The sequence below is a fragment of the Cylas formicarius genome, unplaced genomic scaffold (genome assembly GCF_029955315.1).
Source record: "Cylas formicarius isolate icCylForm1 unplaced genomic scaffold, icCylForm1.1 PGA_scaffold_5__7_contigs__length_24384050, whole genome shotgun sequence".
NCBI lineage: Eukaryota > Metazoa > Arthropoda > Insecta > Coleoptera > Brentidae > Cylas > Cylas formicarius.
In genome coordinates this window covers 5,733,416-5,754,392 of record NW_026844341.1, presented here as the reverse complement: position 1 = coordinate 5,754,392, position 20,977 = coordinate 5,733,416, and the positions used below count along the sequence as shown (strand labels likewise).

The 20,977-nt window shown below is 34.7% G+C and overlaps 2 protein-coding genes across 2 annotated transcripts in view; both read left to right on the top strand.

Annotated features, from left to right (window-relative positions):
• Positions 1 to 2,183, top strand: part of LOC132702208 (peroxidase-like) — a 70,132-nt gene extending 67,949 nt beyond the window's left edge. The window contains exon 12 of the mRNA XM_060670710.1: positions 1,493 to 2,183. Within this exon, the coding sequence (XP_060526693.1) occupies positions 1,493 to 1,622 (130 nt within the window). The 3' untranslated portion in view covers positions 1,623 to 2,183. The remainder of the gene's footprint in view (positions 1 to 1,492) is intronic.
• A 6,583-nt stretch (positions 2,184 to 8,766) lies between these two features.
• Positions 8,767 to 19,311, top strand: LOC132702133 (beta-galactosidase-1-like protein 3). The gene is made up of 8 exons (XM_060670580.1): positions 8,767 to 9,125; positions 11,611 to 11,880; positions 17,286 to 17,511; positions 17,570 to 17,829; positions 17,879 to 18,145; positions 18,194 to 18,558; positions 18,611 to 18,950; positions 19,019 to 19,311. Exons 2-8 carry the CDS (start codon positions 11,619 to 11,621, stop codon positions 19,258 to 19,260), a joined length of 1,962 nt encoding a protein of 653 aa, XP_060526563.1. The 5' UTR covers positions 8,767 to 9,125; positions 11,611 to 11,618; the 3' UTR covers positions 19,261 to 19,311.
• The last annotated feature ends 1,666 nt before the right edge of the window (positions 19,312 to 20,977 follow it).

The window sequence follows — 20,977 nt, the reverse complement described above, 5'->3', positions numbered from 1 at the left end:
TGTCCAAAGCTAACAGTTATAAACACCTGCGCAATAAAAACCCTACCAAAGAGAATTACTTTTATGATGGATAAAAACATCATTACAATTACAGCATTCGATTACGAAATTGGGGTTCACATCACTCCACCAACGACAATTCAGGAAACATACAACCCAATTAGAAATAAATATTCTCCCGTCACTGAATAAGATTCTCTTTGAAAAGAAAAGGTCGCTTTCAACTTGTCCTTGAAAACAAGCACAGAACATGAAACGCGATTCCGTATGTCCAGTTTTGGGCGTGTGTACAAATTTTGACTTATATGGATAAAACGTATTTATATCAAGCACCTCACTAGCAGCAGCTCTTAATACTTTACCTTAAGGAATAAAGAAGACAATTCTGAAATTTTTGAATTTTACAATTTTCTTCAGTAAGTGTTCCAACGGCACGTTTTTTTTTTAGATTATTTTGGACAGATCCAGTATTTTAAAATTTGGTTAGTTAGAAGACGCCCGAAACACTACACGCACAATCTCTTATTATTTCTAATGGTCAAAGTAACTAAGAAATCATTTTTAACAGAAATTGTAATTTCCCATTTGTAATTGCTACTACTCGTTTCCTATGGAAACCCGTTGAGACCGTATGAATATGTAATGAACAAATTAAATAATTCAACAAAAATAGTTTACCGAACGTGTTGCATACTTTACCTTTTCTACGACCGTTAGTCTTTGGGTACATTTTCGAAAAACAACGCAAATACATTCACTGACATGACCGTCAGAATTGATAAACGTCAAATTCAATATTTGCGAAAACATCCGTTTGCTCCCAAATCAGTGTGGTAAAATCCCGGAAATGTCCGAAATGGCTCGGATCCGTGGGAAACAAAACTGACATGGAAAAGTGACGCTTGCCGCACGCTAGATCGGTGTGTAATTAGGTATTTTACAGACGGGAGTAGAAAAAATATATTACATATTACACGAATTATCCGTAAAACAAAAAGTGATAAACTGCATATTATTAAAAATAAGGTTTACGAAATTTAAGAGGATTTTTTGCTAAAAATATAAATTCTGCGTTTGTTAGTTTTTTTGAAGGAGTTTTAAGTCGTTTATAAAATTTACTATCTGCATTTTCTAGTTAACTCATAAATGACTAGGTTGTCTATAAATCCATAAGTAATTTCTAAATAAATTTAAAAAAAACGAGTTCCTTTTCTCATATTCTAGATTACAAAAGAGATACCGTGGCCCTTATCTGTTAGTTTTGGAAACATAGTCAACGTCTTTTAGTAACTTTAAGCTCGGTACTTTTTGAAGCGACCCTGTAGGTCGAAACAAATCTCCTAAAGAAAGGCACTTTTTTTAGTAAAGTTCTTCATTAAAAATTTTCCCATTTGATATTGGTATTGATAACAATTTTATTAAATAAATAGTATAGCGACCATAAACAAACTGTTAAATTAAAAAAAAATTGAAGTATTTAATTATTTTTCAGGAACGCTGTGGTTTCTTGTGACGCGTTGCCACGAGTAGATCTGTCGTTGTGGAAAGACATAGGAGCGGGCGCTCAAAGCTTGGGTGCTGGAGATTTCGGCTCATCGAAATATTTCTACGGCAAAAAATAATTTTCTGCGCGATATTCGCAGCATCACGAAGCATTCGTAAGTTAGACAGATCGAGTGGGGGCTGGCGGTAGCGCCGCTGGATTAAGCCAGTGCCTCGACGCAAATGTAAATACTTATATTAAAGATTAAAGTTAAATCGGTCCCTATGTGCTCCTTTATTAACACGTATATCCGCGTATATGTTATCTCTTTGTTATTCTTATAACGCATTATATATTTATTTTAAGTTTTATTTTAATATTTATTAGAATCTCTATTTCCGAACGTGCTATTTCGAATTAATGTTGTAAATGTAAAGTAGTACCGTACGGCTGTATATATGTTGTGCATACGAGAATTAGAATAAACACATAAAAGAAAATTCTGTTTCGTTTTCAATATACACCTTCTAAAGAACTTAGCATGATAGACGCCAACCGCTATAAATAAAACTCCATTTAATTCAGACCAAAAAAAGTTAATTTTCAGTACTGATACGTTCATCACAATATCGAAAACAATAATATTACTCCGGATTTCCAAAGGAGCGGAGTACTTGAGGAGAGTGAGAGGAATAATTAAATATTTTATAGATAGTTAGCTAGATTATATGTGGAAATGTAACCTACTGGTAGAAATGAACTGGAATATAAATATACATAAAATAAAGGTCTGGATCATTTTCATTATACCCCTTTCAAAGACGTTTTTCCAAATATCTAGGGCGCCCTGTAGGATGAACGCCAACCGCTATAAATAAAACTGTATTCAAGTCACAAGCTGTTTTTAGACAAAAAAAGTTAATTCTCAGTACTGATACGTCTATCACAATATCGAAAATAAGGATAATATTGCTCCGCATTTCCAGAGCAACAGGGATGAAATGCTTGAGGAGAGCGAAAGGAATAACCCGAAGGGACAAAATTAGAAGTGTAAGAGATATAAGACATGAGTTAAAAGGTTCAAAAGAGTTCATAGAAAAGAAATAACGGGGCTGGTGAGGTCATTTACAAAGATTGGGCAGCACTGTACCGGTTAAAAGAGTTTGGCAGAGTAAAATGCAAGGAAAAACGAAAAGAAGAAGACCGAGAGAAACGTGGGACAGCATATTGGAAAAGATTTTGAGAAAGAGGGGAAGAACATGGGTAGAAGAAAAAAATTTTGCACTGAGTGGAAAACACTGGAAACTTTTTATAGATAGTTAGCTAGATTGCATGTAAAAATGTCACCCTGTCATTCTACGGGTAGAAATGGACTGGATTATAAATTATAAAGAAAAATCTGGGTTGTTATATACCGGATTCAAAGAAGTTTTTAGTCCAAAAAAGTTAATTCTCAGTACGACAATAAGGATAATATCGCTTCGGATTTCCAGAGTTTTGAATCAAGAAAAATGATTTTCGAAAAAGAATATTTCCTGACACTCTCGCCCCATCAGTTTCAATTGGTTTCGCCATGGACGAAAACTCTCTGCCAAATTTCAAGTTGACAGCTACAAATTGTTGCAAATTGGCAAAAACTCATAAACTTCGGTATAATCGAGGATAACATACAAATGAGATAGCGTACTATTATTTATGTGAAAATAGGCAAAAATTGCTGAATTCTCTTTATGAAAAATTTCTATTAAATATGTCGCAAGTTACATTAATAATACGTAAAACGCAATATAATGAACTGAATATTATTACGAATGAAGTTTATTGAATTTAACAGGATTTTTCGATTAGATGAACTTTCGAAAGAATATTTTATCGTTTATCAAGTTTGCTTTCTTCATTTGCCAGTTAACAATTAACCGACTAAATTTTAAATAAATTCATAAGTAAACATTTTGTGCATCCGCCATAACGTCAAGAAAATAATTTGGCGCCACCGTATATATTAGGCTTGTTCACTTGATAGTAACACCCTGATTAGTATACTAATTTGTTTGAACAATTACATCTATAAATAACAGGCGTTTATTTCAAATTAATAAAGTAAAATATCGTCATAACAGCCAAAAAAGACATAGAAAGCACCTAGAAATACTTCTGAAAACTAGCACATTTTCAATGGATATGTAACTATGCCCGTAAGATACTCTTCTACAATATATCAATTAGCACGTCGGTTGATTTTTAAAAAATATAATATCCTCCAGCCTCTCTGGAACTAATGCATGTGCTTAGGAAATCTAAATATATGTTCTAGTGAAATATTGTCAATGGGCCCTCATTCTTGGTAAATAAATGCCTGTCTTCAAATATAAATAAAATTGCTTATCTTTATGTAAACGCCAGTAGCAGCTAAAATTTTAAGAGTTATTCTCTTCTAACGAATCACTGTTGAAGAATATAAATAATTGGGTATAATCTTTAATAATAAACGTACATTCGAAGTTTCCAAAGTTCTCCAAAAAGTTTAAGTTAAAAAAATTATCTGGGAAGCACTGGTTCTGAGTCATTTAAAGTACTATAATTTTGTCTATGGATACTGTTTGGATGTTTTGACTACACATAAATACCAAAGTGTCCAGAACTCATTGCAATCTTCCACATTGAAAATGATTAAATGTAGTCGTTAAATAGTCGAGTACAATTATATTTTGCTGGTTTTCTTTACAAACTACTAATAGTCCGTCATAGTTATTGGAAAAATGGACATTGCTTTCAATGGACTGTCAGTATGAAATACTCAAAATTAGGAAACTCGTTCTTGTATACATCTGCTAGACTGTTTAATCCATATCGTCAAATTATCATTAAGCGTATTTTTTCGTGTTTGTAATGTAATATTGGCATATCAAAGTCTTGTTACATGCTCAGCTAAGGTAATTTCACAGCTGTCTTAGCTTAAAATAAAGGCGGTTTTATTTATTAATTTTATTTAATGTTACACTAGCTGGTATTTTGAATTTTTTATGCATTGTGGAGAGAGTTGCTTCTATAATACTCCCCATGAGCAATGACAACCCTTATTACCTTATGACTTCACAATCTCCAGGTGTGAGATATGCTTTAATCCAATTCAAGTCATACATTCTAGAAAACGCTAAACAAAGGATTCAAGTGGGACCTAGAAGGAATTTTACAACAGCCTTATTTACGAATGTAATCAATGTAGTTGAAGTTTTCAGATGAAAGTGATATGTGCCTATTTCTGAACGCTAGTATAGTCTGGCTCTTCATCATGCTTTACCTGCCGACAGCAATAAAACTCTGGTCCGGTGGGCATTAAACCACACATAATAACATAATTTTTTTTGTTTATTTAGGTGGGTGTAATCTTATTAAATTACAGTAAGAAAAACGCAATGGCATTAAATATAAACAATAAATTCATAGCTAGGAATATCTATGCATGATTATATTTTTATTATGAAAGTCTAAATCTAATTCTGTTTCACTATCAAAGTCAGTCGCCATTGAGATTTATTATACTAGGTGGTCAATCTTCAAAACTGCTCAGCAACGGCAACATCGCGAGCACCGTAAAAAAAAAAGGTTGCCTGTAAAAAGGGATCGGCGCTGCCGACACTTAAGAGAGACCGCGGGACGCTGGGTCTCGACTTTACAACCCGTGCTAGCAAACGTTAAGCTTCGTTATTCATTTTCATATGTTTTTTCCCTTTTTTTTTGTTAGTTGTAAAAGTTTGTTAAGTTGTAAAAGTTAAAAAAATAAAGTTATCGAAAAATACAGTCCACTCAATCGAATAAGAATCAGCGCAGCAAATAACGTGGACCTACCTTAAAACCCACCATTAGGGTTTATTTTGTTTTGTATAGAAATGTAAGAGTCCTCAATTTTTATAATGTGCTCTACTGAAGTCTTCCAGCTGTCAATTGGTATGGTATTAATTACATTTTTTTTTTCAAATTTATAACACTGGGACTTAAAGTAGGAATAACATTTTCTGCCCTGACCTTTGATTTTACTTCTCTATGCTCTATGGGGTTAAACATGCAATTATATGGAGGAAGACGTAAAACAGACGGTTGTGGTTAGCTTGTGATATCCATGAAAATAATACTTTTATTGGTAATATTTTCTAAAAAATTATTTTGAAATCAATTTTCAAAAAGTTCGGCACTTGTATCCTAATGATAAGCGAAACTACAATCCTTAATATTCTTTACAGACGGCAAGCAGTTTGGGACAAATCCGTCTTCTGACCCAAAGGGTATTATGGTGATGCGTTTTCCTTTATTTCAAGTGTGTAATGTGTGATTCCATTACTACTACTTACTGTTTTACGGCACTTAAATTACAAACAACTCTATGGAGGGTGACAGAGGTTATATTGGTTTCATCTTCTTCTAGCTTTTTTTCAATTTATCCAAGGTAGGAACAACAAAATAGAAGACCAGATAATAGGGAAAATAGGTGAAGATCAAGCCGGTTTCACGGCAGGGAAGTCATGCGTTGATCAGATATATACGGTAAGGCAGACTATCGAAAAGAAAAAAGCTAAAAACAGAGACATCCATTTAGCATTCATAGATATAAGAAAAGCTTATGACTCTATACCCAGACAACAACTTTGGAAAGCAATGGAAGATATTGGGATAGAAAGAGAACTAATAAAAGCCGTAGATACAATGTACAAGAACAACGAGTTGTCGGTTAAAATAGGTAATAGGTACACAAATCGATTCACAACACCAAAGGGCCTACTACAAGGATGCCCTACATCAACAACGTTGTTTAAAATCTATCTTGAGAGGACGCTAACACAATGGAAAAGAAAATGTCAAGGTATGGGAGTCCCAGTACGCGACGACCACTTATACACCCTAAGCTTTGCCGACGACCAGGTGGTCATAGCCCAGGATGAAGACGACTTGAGTTACATGCTCAGAAAGCTGAAAGAGGAATATGAGAAGGTAGCTTTGGAAATAAACTTCGAAAAGACAGAATATCTAACAACAAAAGAAGGGGAAATCGAAGATTTAGAAATAGATGAAAACACAACCGTAAAAGCAACAGACAAATTTAAATACTTAGGGTGTATAATAACAAAAGATGGATCAACAGAAGAAGAAATCAAATCTAGACTAGGTCAGGGTAGAACATGTATAAAACAACTGAACTCCATTATATGGAACAAGAAATTAACAAAGAAAACAAAAACAACAATATTTAAGACAATAGTAGAAAGTATAATTACATACGGAGCAGAAACCTGGCTATTGAACAAAAAGAACAAATCTAAAGTAACCGCCGTCGAAATGGAATATTGGAGAAGGTGTTGCCAACGAACACGCATGGATAGAATACGTAACGCAGAAATCAAGAGGCAAATGAATGTAGAAAAAGACTTATTAACTACAATAGCAGAAAAACAGCTTAAATGGTATGGTCATGTCAGACGAAGTGACGATAGACGGTGGATAAAGAAAATCACAGAGTGGAGCCCTATGGGACGTAGAAAGAGAGGAAGACCCAGAAGATCGTGGAGGGATGAAATAGATGAAGCCATGGAGGAAAGGGGGTTGGAAGACGGAGATTGGAATGACAAAGATGAATGGAGAGTCTGGTTGAGAGAGGGAAAACGGCGCGAGCTGTAACAAACCCCATATATATATATATATATATATATATATATATATATATATATATATATATATATATATATATATATATATATATATATATATATATATATATATATATATATATATATATATATATATATATATATATATATATATATATATATATATATATATATATATATATATATATATATATATATATATATATATATATATATATATATATATATATATATATATATATATATATATATATATATATATATATATATATATATATATATATATATATATATATATATATATATATGTATATATATATATATATATATATATATATATATATATATATATATATATATATATATATATATATATATATATATATATATATATATATATATATATATATATATATATATATATATATATATATATATATATATATATATATATATATATAGGAACAACTTCGCTTTGATAAAGACATTATATTTTCCTTCTTATTAGGTTCTGATGACTAATATCTATGCGGTGAGTTTGAAAATCACAAAGTTTATTCTTTTTTTATCTACAATATTGGCGTTTTTGTAAATAGATAGGTTTCTTTTAAAGCTTCTTATTGAATGTATCCTCTACTGATTAAAGTTTTATTTTTCACAACCCGTTTTGCATCACGTGACAAATAATTTTGTCGCGATATTGTTATATTCTCGTAAAATAACTTTTTCGAAATGCACAATAAAAACGGTTATTCAACACTGCCACAAATGGTCAACACTCAAGAAAAATATCAGAAATAAAGAAATATACCTGGCCCACCCCTGCCTTGGCACTCAAGTCAGAATATTTTTTTTGTTAATGACTTTGCCCAATAACAATAGGTATAATACGATCAAAAATATAGTGACCTTAGCAGGACGGTGGTAAAACCCATCCCAACAGATGTTTATTCTGCATTAAGTAGGTCTAGGTAGGCAAGAGGTAGCTAAAATATCAGTACAAAGCTGATCTAACTGTGAAAAACAAGTAATAAACGAAGAAAATAAAAAAAATAATAAAAAAAAAGAAAATATTTTGATCATTAAACTAGGTGACGACAGTAGCGATAGTGACGATTTTTAAAGTGATACTTTATTATTATTGTATTTAATATTTTATATATTAATAATGATACGATGTAGAAATGCAATGAAATAGAAAAAAAAAGATTGAAATTATACTTATATCCCGCTTGTTAGTGTAGGTAGATAAATTCCTAGGACGGTCCTGGAATGGTTACGGGGTCTGCTCGGCAGGGTGTTCTATAAGGTACTAAGGTTTTGGAGTAATAAATAGTAGGCACAGTTAATCAAGGAGTCGATTGTAAAAGCACTATATTTCTGGTCGAAGTATAACAACATCGTTAAAGTTTTATTGGGTGGGATCCGTCCAAAGCCAACACCATAAAGACTGAGACAGACTATACCTGCTGCACCAGTTTACATGTTTGTTAAGAACAATTTAAGTGCCGCTTAACTCGGCCACGAACCGGCACTGCCTAACAATCGAATACCTCCTCATTCCTCTCTAATTAATCGAAACGGCAATGAATTGCATTTGATCGTTTAGTCGTCGGTAGAGAATGCTATCATGAACGTCACGTTATAATCAAAGAGATTAAATTGTTTGTTTGGCCACAATGAGTATCGGAGCCGATACAATTTGCATGTCAAAGCGCAAGTGTTTTTTCAGAAATTTATCAATTAAGTAGCTCAACTCCTTATCGGGACATATTCCATTAGAATAAAAATCACGTACGCTAACGAATTCGGGCTTTTTGTCTTGTTTTGCGTTTAAAAGTCATTGACTTTTTCGATGCCTAACCAGTTCTGCTGTATCCGAAAAAGCTAGCGGCGAGTGTTTTGGGCGTAGATCATTAATAGGTGCTTCTCAACCTCGTGTCTGTCGCCTGGTTCTTGAAAAATTGCCAAAAATATCACCGGTAAGTTTTAATTTTACAAAAAACACCTTACATCACCCAAATTGTTTTTCTATTTTGCGTTGAGGCTATTGTCATCTCGTTAATACAGCAATGGGACTCACTGGGTGAGCTAAGCTTAAGCGGTGAAGTATTTAGAATAAATTATATTAAAAAAATGAAACACATGTTTTTTGTCTTTTAAGTGTTTCGTATTTCACTTTTTTATTAGAAAAAAATTAATCAAAAATTCTACAATAGATTTATTGATACTACATTTTCTGGGAAAAAATCTAAGTTACTAGAAATGGGTCTCAACTTTAATTTAAAGTATTTCTGTCTCCACAAACAAATAAATAAATAAATCAACATAACAGTTAGAAGGTTGTTTGGGGTATAAGCGGCAATAACGACCCTAATTTAAACAAACACAACAAATTTCATAAAATCTCAGGCTACAACTAACAATTAAATTGAAAATGAATTAAAAATAAAACTTCTTAAAATAACATAGTATTTACAGAAGTAGATAAAGGGATACCCATTTATTCCTTAGAATATATTTCAAAAACCAAACATTTTCTTGAACCAGACTTTTGCCAACATGTACAATATGAACCCACTGAGTTACATCAAGAACAAATTAAAGCATTAATTCAGTAGTCTTTAATAACAAAGAGAATCATCTACAAACAATTACTATGCCAATTAAGCCTGTAGATTCTTTTGTAACAGCTGACCTATACCCAAGATTATTAAAAAATTTTAGATCCTCACACTTCCTTCAAACCTAAATTTGTTATTAAAAATTCGTTCGAACTAGTCCACAAGGTTAAATCCCCCATAATTATCTTCTATTTTCTTTAGAGATAATATTCTTTCTCAGAAACATACTAGCCCCTTCATGAAACAAGATTTAATAGATCGTTAAGAACAATATTATTTTGAATTTAATAACCAAATTTACTTTTCTAAAGAAATAATTATGGAAAACTGACTTAGACCACTACTTGCAGAAATTTTCATGAATAATTCATAAAATATACATGAGCATTCTCCGATTAAACGTTTTTTTTTTGGTGGTATAGATACGTAGATGATGTTTTTGCCTGTTTCACTGGAACTGAAAGACAACATACCTTTTTGGATCATTTTAGCTCATTACTAGTCGCATAAAATTCACCATCTAGACGGAACAAAATAATTTTTGGAATTCTCGTTTGACTATAACTAAATCACAAATCACCCTTCCACACGTTCTTTAATAGAAAGTTTTGAAAAAACATTATATATTATCAAATAGCTGTTTACAACAATGGTTGCGATTCCTGTTTGATAGATAAGATCATAACTAAAAACCAGTTTTTAAATAACTTTGAACTCTGTTTACACCTTATTAAATACCGATTCTAAAGTTTTTAGGCCATACAATACAGGTCAAGAAAGTTTCTGAAGGTCCTAAGTTTGAATGTAATTTTGATTTTTACATAGTGCCTAAAAAAAACAGAAATTATTCTTATTGGAAGTTATGGAGAATAACAAAAGGATATATTCGAATTTATTATGTTTATGGGAGTAGATTGTAATGTTTTGTATTTGATAAAGGCACTGCTTAAGGCCTACAGGCTGATAACGCGTTTTTAAAAGAATAATTAGAATTCACGATATGTATTTTATTTCGTTACTAGGATGTCACTAGAACCACTCAAAAAAGTCCCAAAATTTATCCTAATTCATCTTCTAAATAAAAAAAAACCAGGTCGCACAATGAGTATAATAGCTGTTTTATCCTTACGGCCAAAATAAGAAACACGACTCTTTTTTTCGTACATATTATTGGTTTTCCGTATATGTTTATGTATAAGCTAAGTATATTTATATTTAGCTTTCTAACAAGTTGGCTTTGATTTTATGAAATAAAATTACGTCTTAAAAGACAAACTATATTAATGTTGTTTTTTGTTAAAAAGTTAAATACAATTTGGCGCATTTATTAATACACATTAGCCTCTGAAACTGTTTTACTATTTTTCCCACAAAGAATATACGCTTCTGATATATGGCACTTCTCTAAGTGAGTGAAAATTTATCATTTTAAATCCCAATTCACATTTAATAGTTATCACAAACGATGCGTAAGAGGTTGTTCTGCTGTTAAAAAAGAAGAAATATATTACTTCCTTTTTAACAGCAGAATTTTGACTCATTTAGAGAAATGCGATATATTTTTAAAAGCAGAACAACCTCTCACGCATCGTTTGTGAGTTTCATTTTGGACGTACTGCCATCTTTTAAAACACATAAATATGTTAATAATTCGATTATTATTATTTTTAGGCCAATATTGTTTTAGAACCCGTATGTTCTATGGAAGGTTTGGCCGATATAGAGATACTGGTCATTTGATTTTTTAAAATGTAGCTTACTGATTTATTTAGAAATCAGATGTTCACATATTTTTCTGTATTTGTCATCTTAATCGACTTACGAATCGGTTTCCACTTCAAAGCATCCACAATGGCACTACTGGCTTCTGGTAACTCATCGGTGTTGCCAACCCTGTACGAGTATTACACCGCAGGAGGCATAACCTCCGGCCTGTCGGCCGACAAGAGCTACTTCACCTTGAACGAAAAAAATATCACCCTGTATAGCGGAGCTATGCACTACTTTCGCACGCCGAAAAAGCTGTGGCGCGACCGACTTAGAAAGTTAAGGGCTGCCGGTCTGAATTCGGTTGAGACTTACGTGCCATGGAATTTACACGAACCCTCACCAGGTATTTTATATTTTTATAATAATAGTTAAGGAGAAGAACCACCACTAGATTGTATCAACCCCAGATTATAAAAAGCACCAAAAGAAAGAAGCTTAGACCTAAAATTTTTACTTTTCTTTTCAGGTATGCAACTTAAATTAAAGAAATATAATTATAATAAAAACGAAACAAACGTGATTATATTTTTAACAAAACAGTATAAAGTAACTTTGCCAAGTTAAACCTTCACGAAACTACTTTAAATAGGGAACCCGAAACAAAATCCTTTTGGTTTTATATCATCGAATTATTATCATGAGAAAACATATTAACTCGGTATATCTAATGCTTGGAACGGTGGTATATAATAACAATAATAATAATAATAATAATAATAATAATAATAATAATAATAATAATAATAATTAATAATAATTCTTTCGAAATAATCCTCATAAAATGCATCAAGCGAAAGTCAAAGCTTACACGCCCTTAAATCTAGCCGAGGAAAACTATATTCCATTCCCACTAAGAACAGTGGAAGACAAAATGGCCACTTGGAATGCAAAGGAGCTCCATGGCCGATTTAGACACGACACAAATCAGGAAAATATTGACTCAGAAGCATCTCTACAGTGGATTAAAACAGTGACCGATGCCGAAAGTGCAATGAGAATCAAAAAACTATAGAGCACATACTATCCGCGTGCCCAAGATTTGCACCAACAAAATATTTGGAAACACACAACAAGGCTGCTGCAATTATATACCTGGAAATCCTTAAATCCATAGAAATCACTCCTCCAAACGAACGAAACGTATAAACCTCCCCCTGTGCTTGAAAAGGGATAGATAAGAATCTACTGGGATAAAGCTATTATTACAGACAAAACAACACCACATAACAGACCAGATATAACAGTAATAAATAAACAAAGAAACTCAGCAATGCTAATAGACATATCTATACCCAACGTCCATACTAAAGATATAGAAAAAGTAGAGAAATATACTCACTTTAAAAGGGAAATCCTGGAGATGTGGAGCCTCGATGAAGTAAAAATCGTACCAGTCATCATGTCATCCACAGGCTTGATGCCAAAAATTTGAAAGGAAGCATTCAACAAATTGGCATTCCATGGAATACTTACAAACTGATGCAGAATTCCGGCATACTGGATGCCACGCATATCGTCCAATCATTCTTCGAGGAATAACAAGTTTTGCAGTCCTGCCTAGGGGTCGACTGTAGAGTATACTCCGGTTCACAACCAAAAGAAAATAATAATAATAATAATAATAAGACTCAGGGAATGCACCCGAATGCATCGAATGAACGAACGAGCTCAGGACGATCTTCTAGATGCATACGAAGGAAGCGAGTCTAAGCAATCTCTCACAACAACGTTTTAGAGATTTTGCGGCATATATGAGAAGATCAGGGTAGTTCACGACCCCACAGCTTCCTCGAAATTAACTGCTAATCCTCCTCATGAAGAAGAAAAGGAGCCTGAAACAACCGATATCCCTATTATCCCTCTGACGTCCGACGATGACCTAATGGACCGAACCGGTATCAATATCAAGTTTCATCATAAGGCAGAAAATATTGCATGCGTAAACGCTGAACTTCCACAAGATATTTTGGCACTTAACAAATCGAAGAAAATCGAACGCCAATAAAATCTACCTGGCTAGACAACGGACGTCTCGTTCACAGAGTTTGTTAGATTTCCTCTCCACTAACAGACATTTTACGGAAAAAGTGAGAAAAGATGCTGTAAAACTTCGGCAGCAACACCACACACCGTATAAAATCATTGGGTGTTATGAAGAACAGTTTAATGAAAAAGGCTAGAAGAGGTATCAGAGATAACCACATTTTCAGAATAAAACTATTGAGTCTATTCCAGGACCCTGTACCCAATATGAACGAACCGCCAGTATCACAAGTAGAGAATTTCTGAGAGAAATCTATGAGACAGCGACACCATTACAAGCAAACACTACCGCACTGATCAACTTCAGAAAGTATTGTCAAAACATGTACCTACATTGACATGACAGCACACGAGTTTCAAAGGAGGAAGAGAAAAAAGCCCTTGCAGTTGTCAGAAATCATTCTGCACCGGGCTCAGATGGGATTAACAACTTATATTGAAAGAAATTCTCCAGCACCCATCAACATCTAGCTATAATTTTATGGTTTGTTGAAGGGAGAACAGAACAACTTTAATACCGAAAAAGGGCAAAACATGAAGTCTGGAATGAGAATTTAATGATAGAGAGATGCATTACACAAGATTCGATTCAATACAAACATAAGCCTTTGATACAACCTCACAAACACTTATAATACATCTGTTAGAAATGTTTGAAGTCCCCGTTCCTCTAATTCGTTGCATACAACACTCAATGCCGCTTTGGTGAACAAGATTTTCCTTATAAATTGGAAAGAGTAAGTTCTCGGCAGACCCTATAAGTTTTAGGAAGGGTGTATTCCAAGGCGATTCTCTAAACGCATTGCTCTTCTGCATTTCGTGGCTTTCTCTCTCCGTGTCCGTTTGCAAGACTCGTGGCCATCATTATCGACCACCGGAAAATAGAACGCATAAAGTCATTCACCTTTTTTACATGAATGACTCGATGCTCTACGCTACTAGTCAAAGAGACCTACAACAGTCTGTAAAGGTGGTCCAAAAATGTTCCAGAGACATAGATATGAAGAAGCGAGCAACTGTCTGACGAAGCAATACTGCACCACCTTGTAGACAACAAACCATATATGTATCTCGGAGTCAACCAACACCAAACATAAGACACCTAGAATGTGAAAACAAGTCTAAGAAGTAGGTATAGGCAGTGCAAACGGAAGTTATGGCAATCGGATGGCATCAATAAAGTGACCGCTACGAATATGCTTGCAGTGCCGGTGCTTCTAAGACTAGATCAGGAAGACAAAGGTCTGGAGTGTCTGCAGGATAGACTTGTCTTGGGCGTTGCCTGCAAAATTGCCAATACTGTTGACCCACTTTTAAGACTCGTAGGGGATGTCGAAGCATTCCTCTTTAGAAGAAGTTCTGAAATCCCAGATTAAGAAAGCAGGATAACAAAGGCTCCAAGAAAACCACGTTAGTAAGCCGCATGGATTGTTCTACAGGCATCTCCAGACTCTGGACCTACCCAGGAGAATCACTTTCGGATTTCCAAGATCTGCTGGCCTTATGTCTGAGACTGAAGGATATCTGCTTGGCCGTTAACACCCCCGCAAATAGTAGGTCATTTCTGTAACTTCGCTGACATTAGCTGCAGGACCCGAGATGCTTATGCAGTTTCGAGCTATATCTACCGGCATAACGAGGCTCTTCAGATGCTTTACTATTACTTGAGGCATTCCCACGGTATCGATGAAACACCGGTGCTCCCATACGTTCCAGGTGATATTGAAAAAGTAGTGAAAAACAATAACTGGACATAGTTCTGTTGGATAAGCGAAGTAACTCGATGTTTGTTCCAGCAGAAACCAACATCGAAATCAAAGAAATGGAAAAGTGATCGAAATATGTAGAGTTTATTGGCAAGTTGCGCAGGTTATATGCCGAATGCACAGTTCATTTTGTGGTCCCAATCTTTGGCGTATTGGGGGAACGAGAGACACATTAGTGAAGCAATTAAAGAGAATACCGACATATACCTTAAAGGAGGAGGAAATAAACTACATTTTGGACATCGGTGTACTCCTCCCCAACAACATAACGAAAAATTACACAGAAAAAATAAATAAATACTTACCGTTGGCCGATGAAATTAAGAAGATGTGGAAGATGGATAAAGTAGAGGTGGTTCTAATAATAATCTGAGCCGCAGGCGAAGTCCCAAAAATTCTGTAGGAAGGCTTGAAGAGATTAAATCTAGAACCTAAACTTTACTTGGAAATTCAAAAATGAGTTATATTAGAGACGTGCAGTATTGTGAGGAGAATCCTTCGAATACAGGAGTAAAGGCAATGCCATCAGAAAGCTCACCAACAGCAAACTGATGTGACAGCTTGAAGCACCAGGAAACCTATGAAATTAATATAATAATAACAATAATAATAATAACGGTCTTTTTTAAGATTACATGGCCGAAGCCTGGTCTTGCAGCAACTCACAAGTAATCCTTATGTAAATACAATCTACACATTTCAAGTAAAAGTCAGCATAAAACCGTAATAATAACTAAAACTTAAATTTACACTTGATTTTGGCAATTTAGTTATTTTGCTCGGGAAAAAGTCAATGCCTTTTTAAATAAAAGCTAAAAGGTTTGCATGGATCGGGAAATTTTGAACTAAGAACCTGATATAAGGAGTTGATCAAAATTACAGCATTATATGTAAAAGAACATCGAAATTTTACGGTTCTATCTAACGGCATAGTAAGCGTCGCTCGGTGTCTCAAATTCAGGTCATGACTTGATTTCCTAAATACTAATTTGTCATCCAAATATTTAGGAATGCTGGAATAGTGTACGCGGTGTTTGTTATTTGGTTTTTAAAAATAAAGAAGAACTTCAAATCTTGTAAATTGTTTATTTATATTTTTATTTTAGTCTTTTATATTAAGTGTATTATATTATGTAAGTATTAGAAAAAGATCATCAAGAGACTAGTTATTATAACAATAACGAAATTTTTCGAGCGAGACTCATAAAGCAGTTTTTCTGGCCCCATTTCGTCGTATGTTACTGCTTACTTTTGAGAGTAGTTGTAATTGAAATTGAAAAAAAGAATTGTTATCATTTACTTTTATGCTACCTGGTCAGTTACCAAAGGATACTGTGACTGCCGGTACCCACCAATCCAATTTTACTGGATTTACAGTCTTCATAGTTGCTGTCCTATAACCTGTGAAGTAAAAAAGATAAGTGATCATCAAACTTCAAAAATCTCTAAGTTTTTGCTAGAACAAATTTGAAATAATTGTCAGAGAATCTCTCGTTGAAATTTTTAAAATTAATCACCAGCTTTAAATGTTTTATAAAATACTTCACGATCACTAAATATATGCACGTAGTCAGCATGCAGCGTATAAACGCTTGGAAGAGTCAAAAGTCAAAAAACATCTGTCATCACAACACCATGTGATTTCTAATCTCTCTATATATCTCTAGATTTTTTTACTTTAGAATTGGAGTGTTATGTGTGGTATAGCTTCCCTAATTAAAATAATGCATTTGATATTCATCTTCTTTAAGTTTTGGTATTGTCTTTAAAAAGTTTTCTAGAAAAAAAAAGCTGGAAGTTGGGAATGATCCCAAATATTAACGATGCATCAGAATATGACAAACCAATACCCATAGCGAAAACTATTTTTACCCACTGCAATATGGAATTGATTAAAAAGAAAAACTGCAGTAGATCTCTCAAAATTTCGAAATTTTAGGAAACTTCGATTTCGGTCACGGCGGAAGCGACATGGAAGATTTTCTCGACATCGCCGGGTTCTTAAAAACGGCTCAAGAAGAAGACTTACTCGCCATAGTCAGACCGGGACCGTACATCTGCGCCGAATTCGAGTTCGGTGGTTTCCCCAGCTGGTTGCTCAGCGGCGTCAACGGCGAAGTCAAGTTCAGAACGTCGCAGAACACATATATGGATGCAGTCAAGAGGTGTCCCACCGAAATATCCAGAAGAAAAGCCCCAATTACTGCGAAACTTTCCTTTTAGATTCTTCAACGCTTTGTTGCCGATCCTAGCAGCTCTACAGTTCGTAAACGGTGGCCCGATCGTGATGATCCAAGTGGAAAACGAGTATGGGAGTACTGCTTCAGATTCGTTCCAGCCGGATCAGGAATACCTGAGAGAGCTGCGTAAATTATTCGTAAAAAACAATATCAACTCGTTGCTAGTGACGGCGGATGGTGTGGCAACATTTGGCAGCAGCGGAAGTTTGCCCGACTACTTCTTATTAACTGCCAATTTTGAGGGTAGGAAACGCATACTCGCTGCGCAGTAACGTCAATTTTTTGCTCGTAGGTGGCCCCTACGACTCGTTTCAAGCGCTCCAAAGGCTGCAACCCGACAGACCGAAAATGGCAATGGAATTTTACCCCGGTTGGTTTGATCACTGGGCCGAGGACCATCAAACCAGATCCGCGTCAACTTTCATAAGTAATTTGGAGCAGATAATTCAGTACCCGGGTTCGTTTAATCTTTACATGATGCACGGAGGTACCAGCTACGGGTTCATGAACGGAGCTAATCTTAATAACGCTGCGACCGACAACAGCGGTTTCCAACCAGGTTAGATCCGGTCTCGCCTTAAATGCCGCCTAAATTTCAATATTCCAGATACGACCAGCTACGATTACGACGGCCCACTCACCGAAGCAGGAGATTACAGCGTTAAATATGACTTGTTGAGAGACCTCTTGGTGAGATCGGCGAACCCCAAAACAAAAATTCCCGACCAGCCGGAATTGGTACCCAGGGTAGCGTACTCCGCTATTTCGGTCGAGGACTATATCCCACTGAAAGCGCTCGTAGACGACGAAGCTCCGAAATTTGAATTCGAGAGGCCCGTCGCCATGGAAACGCTACCCATCAACAACGGTTCGGGTCAGAGCTACGGATACATCGTCTACAGAAAAGAGAACGTCGATCTGAAAGCTGGATCGATTTTGCAAATTCAAGGGCACGTCTGCGATACAGTATTAGTTAGTAGAAGCGACATCTGCACCTTTGGGGAACTAAAAGTTTAATTTTTAGTTATTGGTGAACGGCAAGCTTATCAACCCTACGCTAAAGGAGTCTCAAGATCTTAACGGGTTCGGGTTCTGGCGCCAAGATGGATCGAAAGTGACCCTGAGCGATGTGTCTCTGAGCAGCGCAACCGTAGACTTGGTGGTGGAGAATTGGGGAAGGGTGGGCTACGGGAAATTACCCCAGTACAACCAACGCAAAGGCTTGTGGCAGGGCGATGTGTTGATTGATGGAAATGTGATTACCGATTGGATACTTGCGCCTCTAGAGTTTAAAAAGTCTTGGACCAATCAGCTGGCGACGTGGAAGCCGGTCAGCGGTTATACGGGACCCGGACTATACAGAGGTGATGGAATTGATTATTTTAAAATCATCTCCCGAGTGCATTATTTATGAAGTTGTTTGCTTTTTTAGCTTACCTAAATGTCGAAGAGAGCCCTAGAGACACGTATATAGACATAAGAAATTGGAAAAAGGGTATAGTAATAGTAAACGGATTTGTCTTGGGAAGGTATGCCAGGATCGGTCCCCAGCAATGCCTGTATTTGCCAGCGCCGCTCATAAAAGCAGGACGGAACGAGATTGTGATCTTCGAGCATTACGAAGCGTCCGATGAGGTCGGGTTTTCTACAGACCAGATTTACCAATCGCTGTGATAGCATTTATTTTATTTTTTGAATAAATCGTTTTGGATTCGAAGTCAGTGTTTTCCTTGCATACGAAAATAATTCACCCGCTTAATACCAAACAAATCACTAACCAAAAAATTGTATAGATTAAAATACAAGTTTAAAGTCATTATTTCATTTCATTTCATTTTTAAACCTAACCACTAAAACCAATGGTGTCAATTGCGGTTGTCTGCATGTTCATTCTCTTTGTCCACTTGAGTCTGCAACAGCGCCTAAAAAAACGATTTCGAAAATAATTATATGAATATATTTTCATAGAAAATTGAATTCTTTATAGAACAAATTCTGATTGATCAGATGAGCGGTTTCCAAGAAATCATCGTTAATAAGTTTTATTTTATTTAACTTTTCTATTTTGGAATTTCGTAACTAATAAACAACTAAATATTCAAATAAGAAAAATATCGGTTTTTAAAGAAAATTTGATGCACTACAAGCAAGGTTTCTTAAAATTTTTGCAATGCAATCACTAAAAATAATTTTAATAATAACAATTGTGTTGCTTCAATATTGAAAATTATATGCTGATATCATCAACAAGGACAACGGTTTTATAGCTGACAAAGTAGTAAATTTTTTGTTTCTATATTCTTATCAGTATACATTTATTTTAAAGTATAGGGTGTTTCAGTTTTCAGACTTGCGAAGTATCTCATTTTAAATATAGAAACTGCTTTGTGCTACAAAATTTTACTAGTGTGTTTCTGTTTTGAGAGACATTTTGAATATTCAGATGTGTGTAGATGGATTTTGAAGATATTGCATTTTGAATGATCGCATTGTTCTCCACCATTACAATTAATTAACTGAATATATTACAGGGTGTTCTATCGTTACTTGTAAAACAATAAACCAGGCACTAAATTCCACGGAAAAATTCATATTAAGGAACCGTTAACTTTTCTAGAAGTTATCAAACAAGGAATTAAGCGCTCTCTGCTTTGGTTATTGAAAATGGTGATTGTCTTTCTAATAATTTCCGCAAAAGGTGCCGTTGTTAATCTGGCAACGTCATTCCGCTTAACAACCTGTTGCCTTTCAATGACGTCGATGTTTATTTACCGGTTTGTTTGTCAGCGTTCGTTTTCGATAACTTAATCTGTATTTTGATAAATAGGACGATGGTAATCTGGACGTTAAAATTGTGATAAAGAAGCGTTTAAGGCTCAACAATTAAATATTGATAAAAATGTTAGTCCCTTTGCAAACCATTGAAGAACCTGGGGAACTACAGGCCATTCCCACCAACCTTCCCTTAAGTTAGAATAACTAGAGAACAACAAAATTTTAGGCACAGGTTAGGGAAGATCTAAGCTTGAGTTTGTTGGACCGTTCGTATTTCGGCTTTCCCCAGTGGAACATGACGGCAGAATCAAAGTTTTAATCTCATTTTTTTGTAAACACGCATAATATTTGATTTAAGATTTAGATTTAAGAAAGAGTTTTGCTTTCTTTCTTTTGTGGTTTTACTATACAGTAATAAAGTGATAAAAATACACAAAATATTTCGATATATTTGGAAGAAAAATAATGCGGAAAGGAATTGCTAAAACATTGATTAAAAAATATGTCATATATACTTTTAATTGATGTCCCTTGTCAATTTTTTGGGCATCCCTCAACAGAATCTGGTTCTTATAAGTAAAACTACTCAAAAATAATGAAGTCACTCGGAGCTATT

What these genes read in the sequence shown, in the direction of transcription:
- LOC132702133 (XM_060670580.1), top strand. Translation starts at nt 11,619, where the DNA reads ATGGCACTACTGGCTTCTGGTAACTCATCGGTGTTGCCAACCCTGTAC. An exon ending in TTTACACGAACCCTCACCAG is followed by an intron (nt 11,881 to 17,285) that starts GTATTTTATATT and finishes TCGAAATTTTAG; the next exon opens with GAAACTTCGATTTCGGTCAC. An exon ending in TATATGGATGCAGTCAAGAG is followed by an intron (nt 17,512 to 17,569) that starts GTGTCCCACCGA and finishes CTTTCCTTTTAG; the next exon opens with ATTCTTCAACGCTTTGTTGC.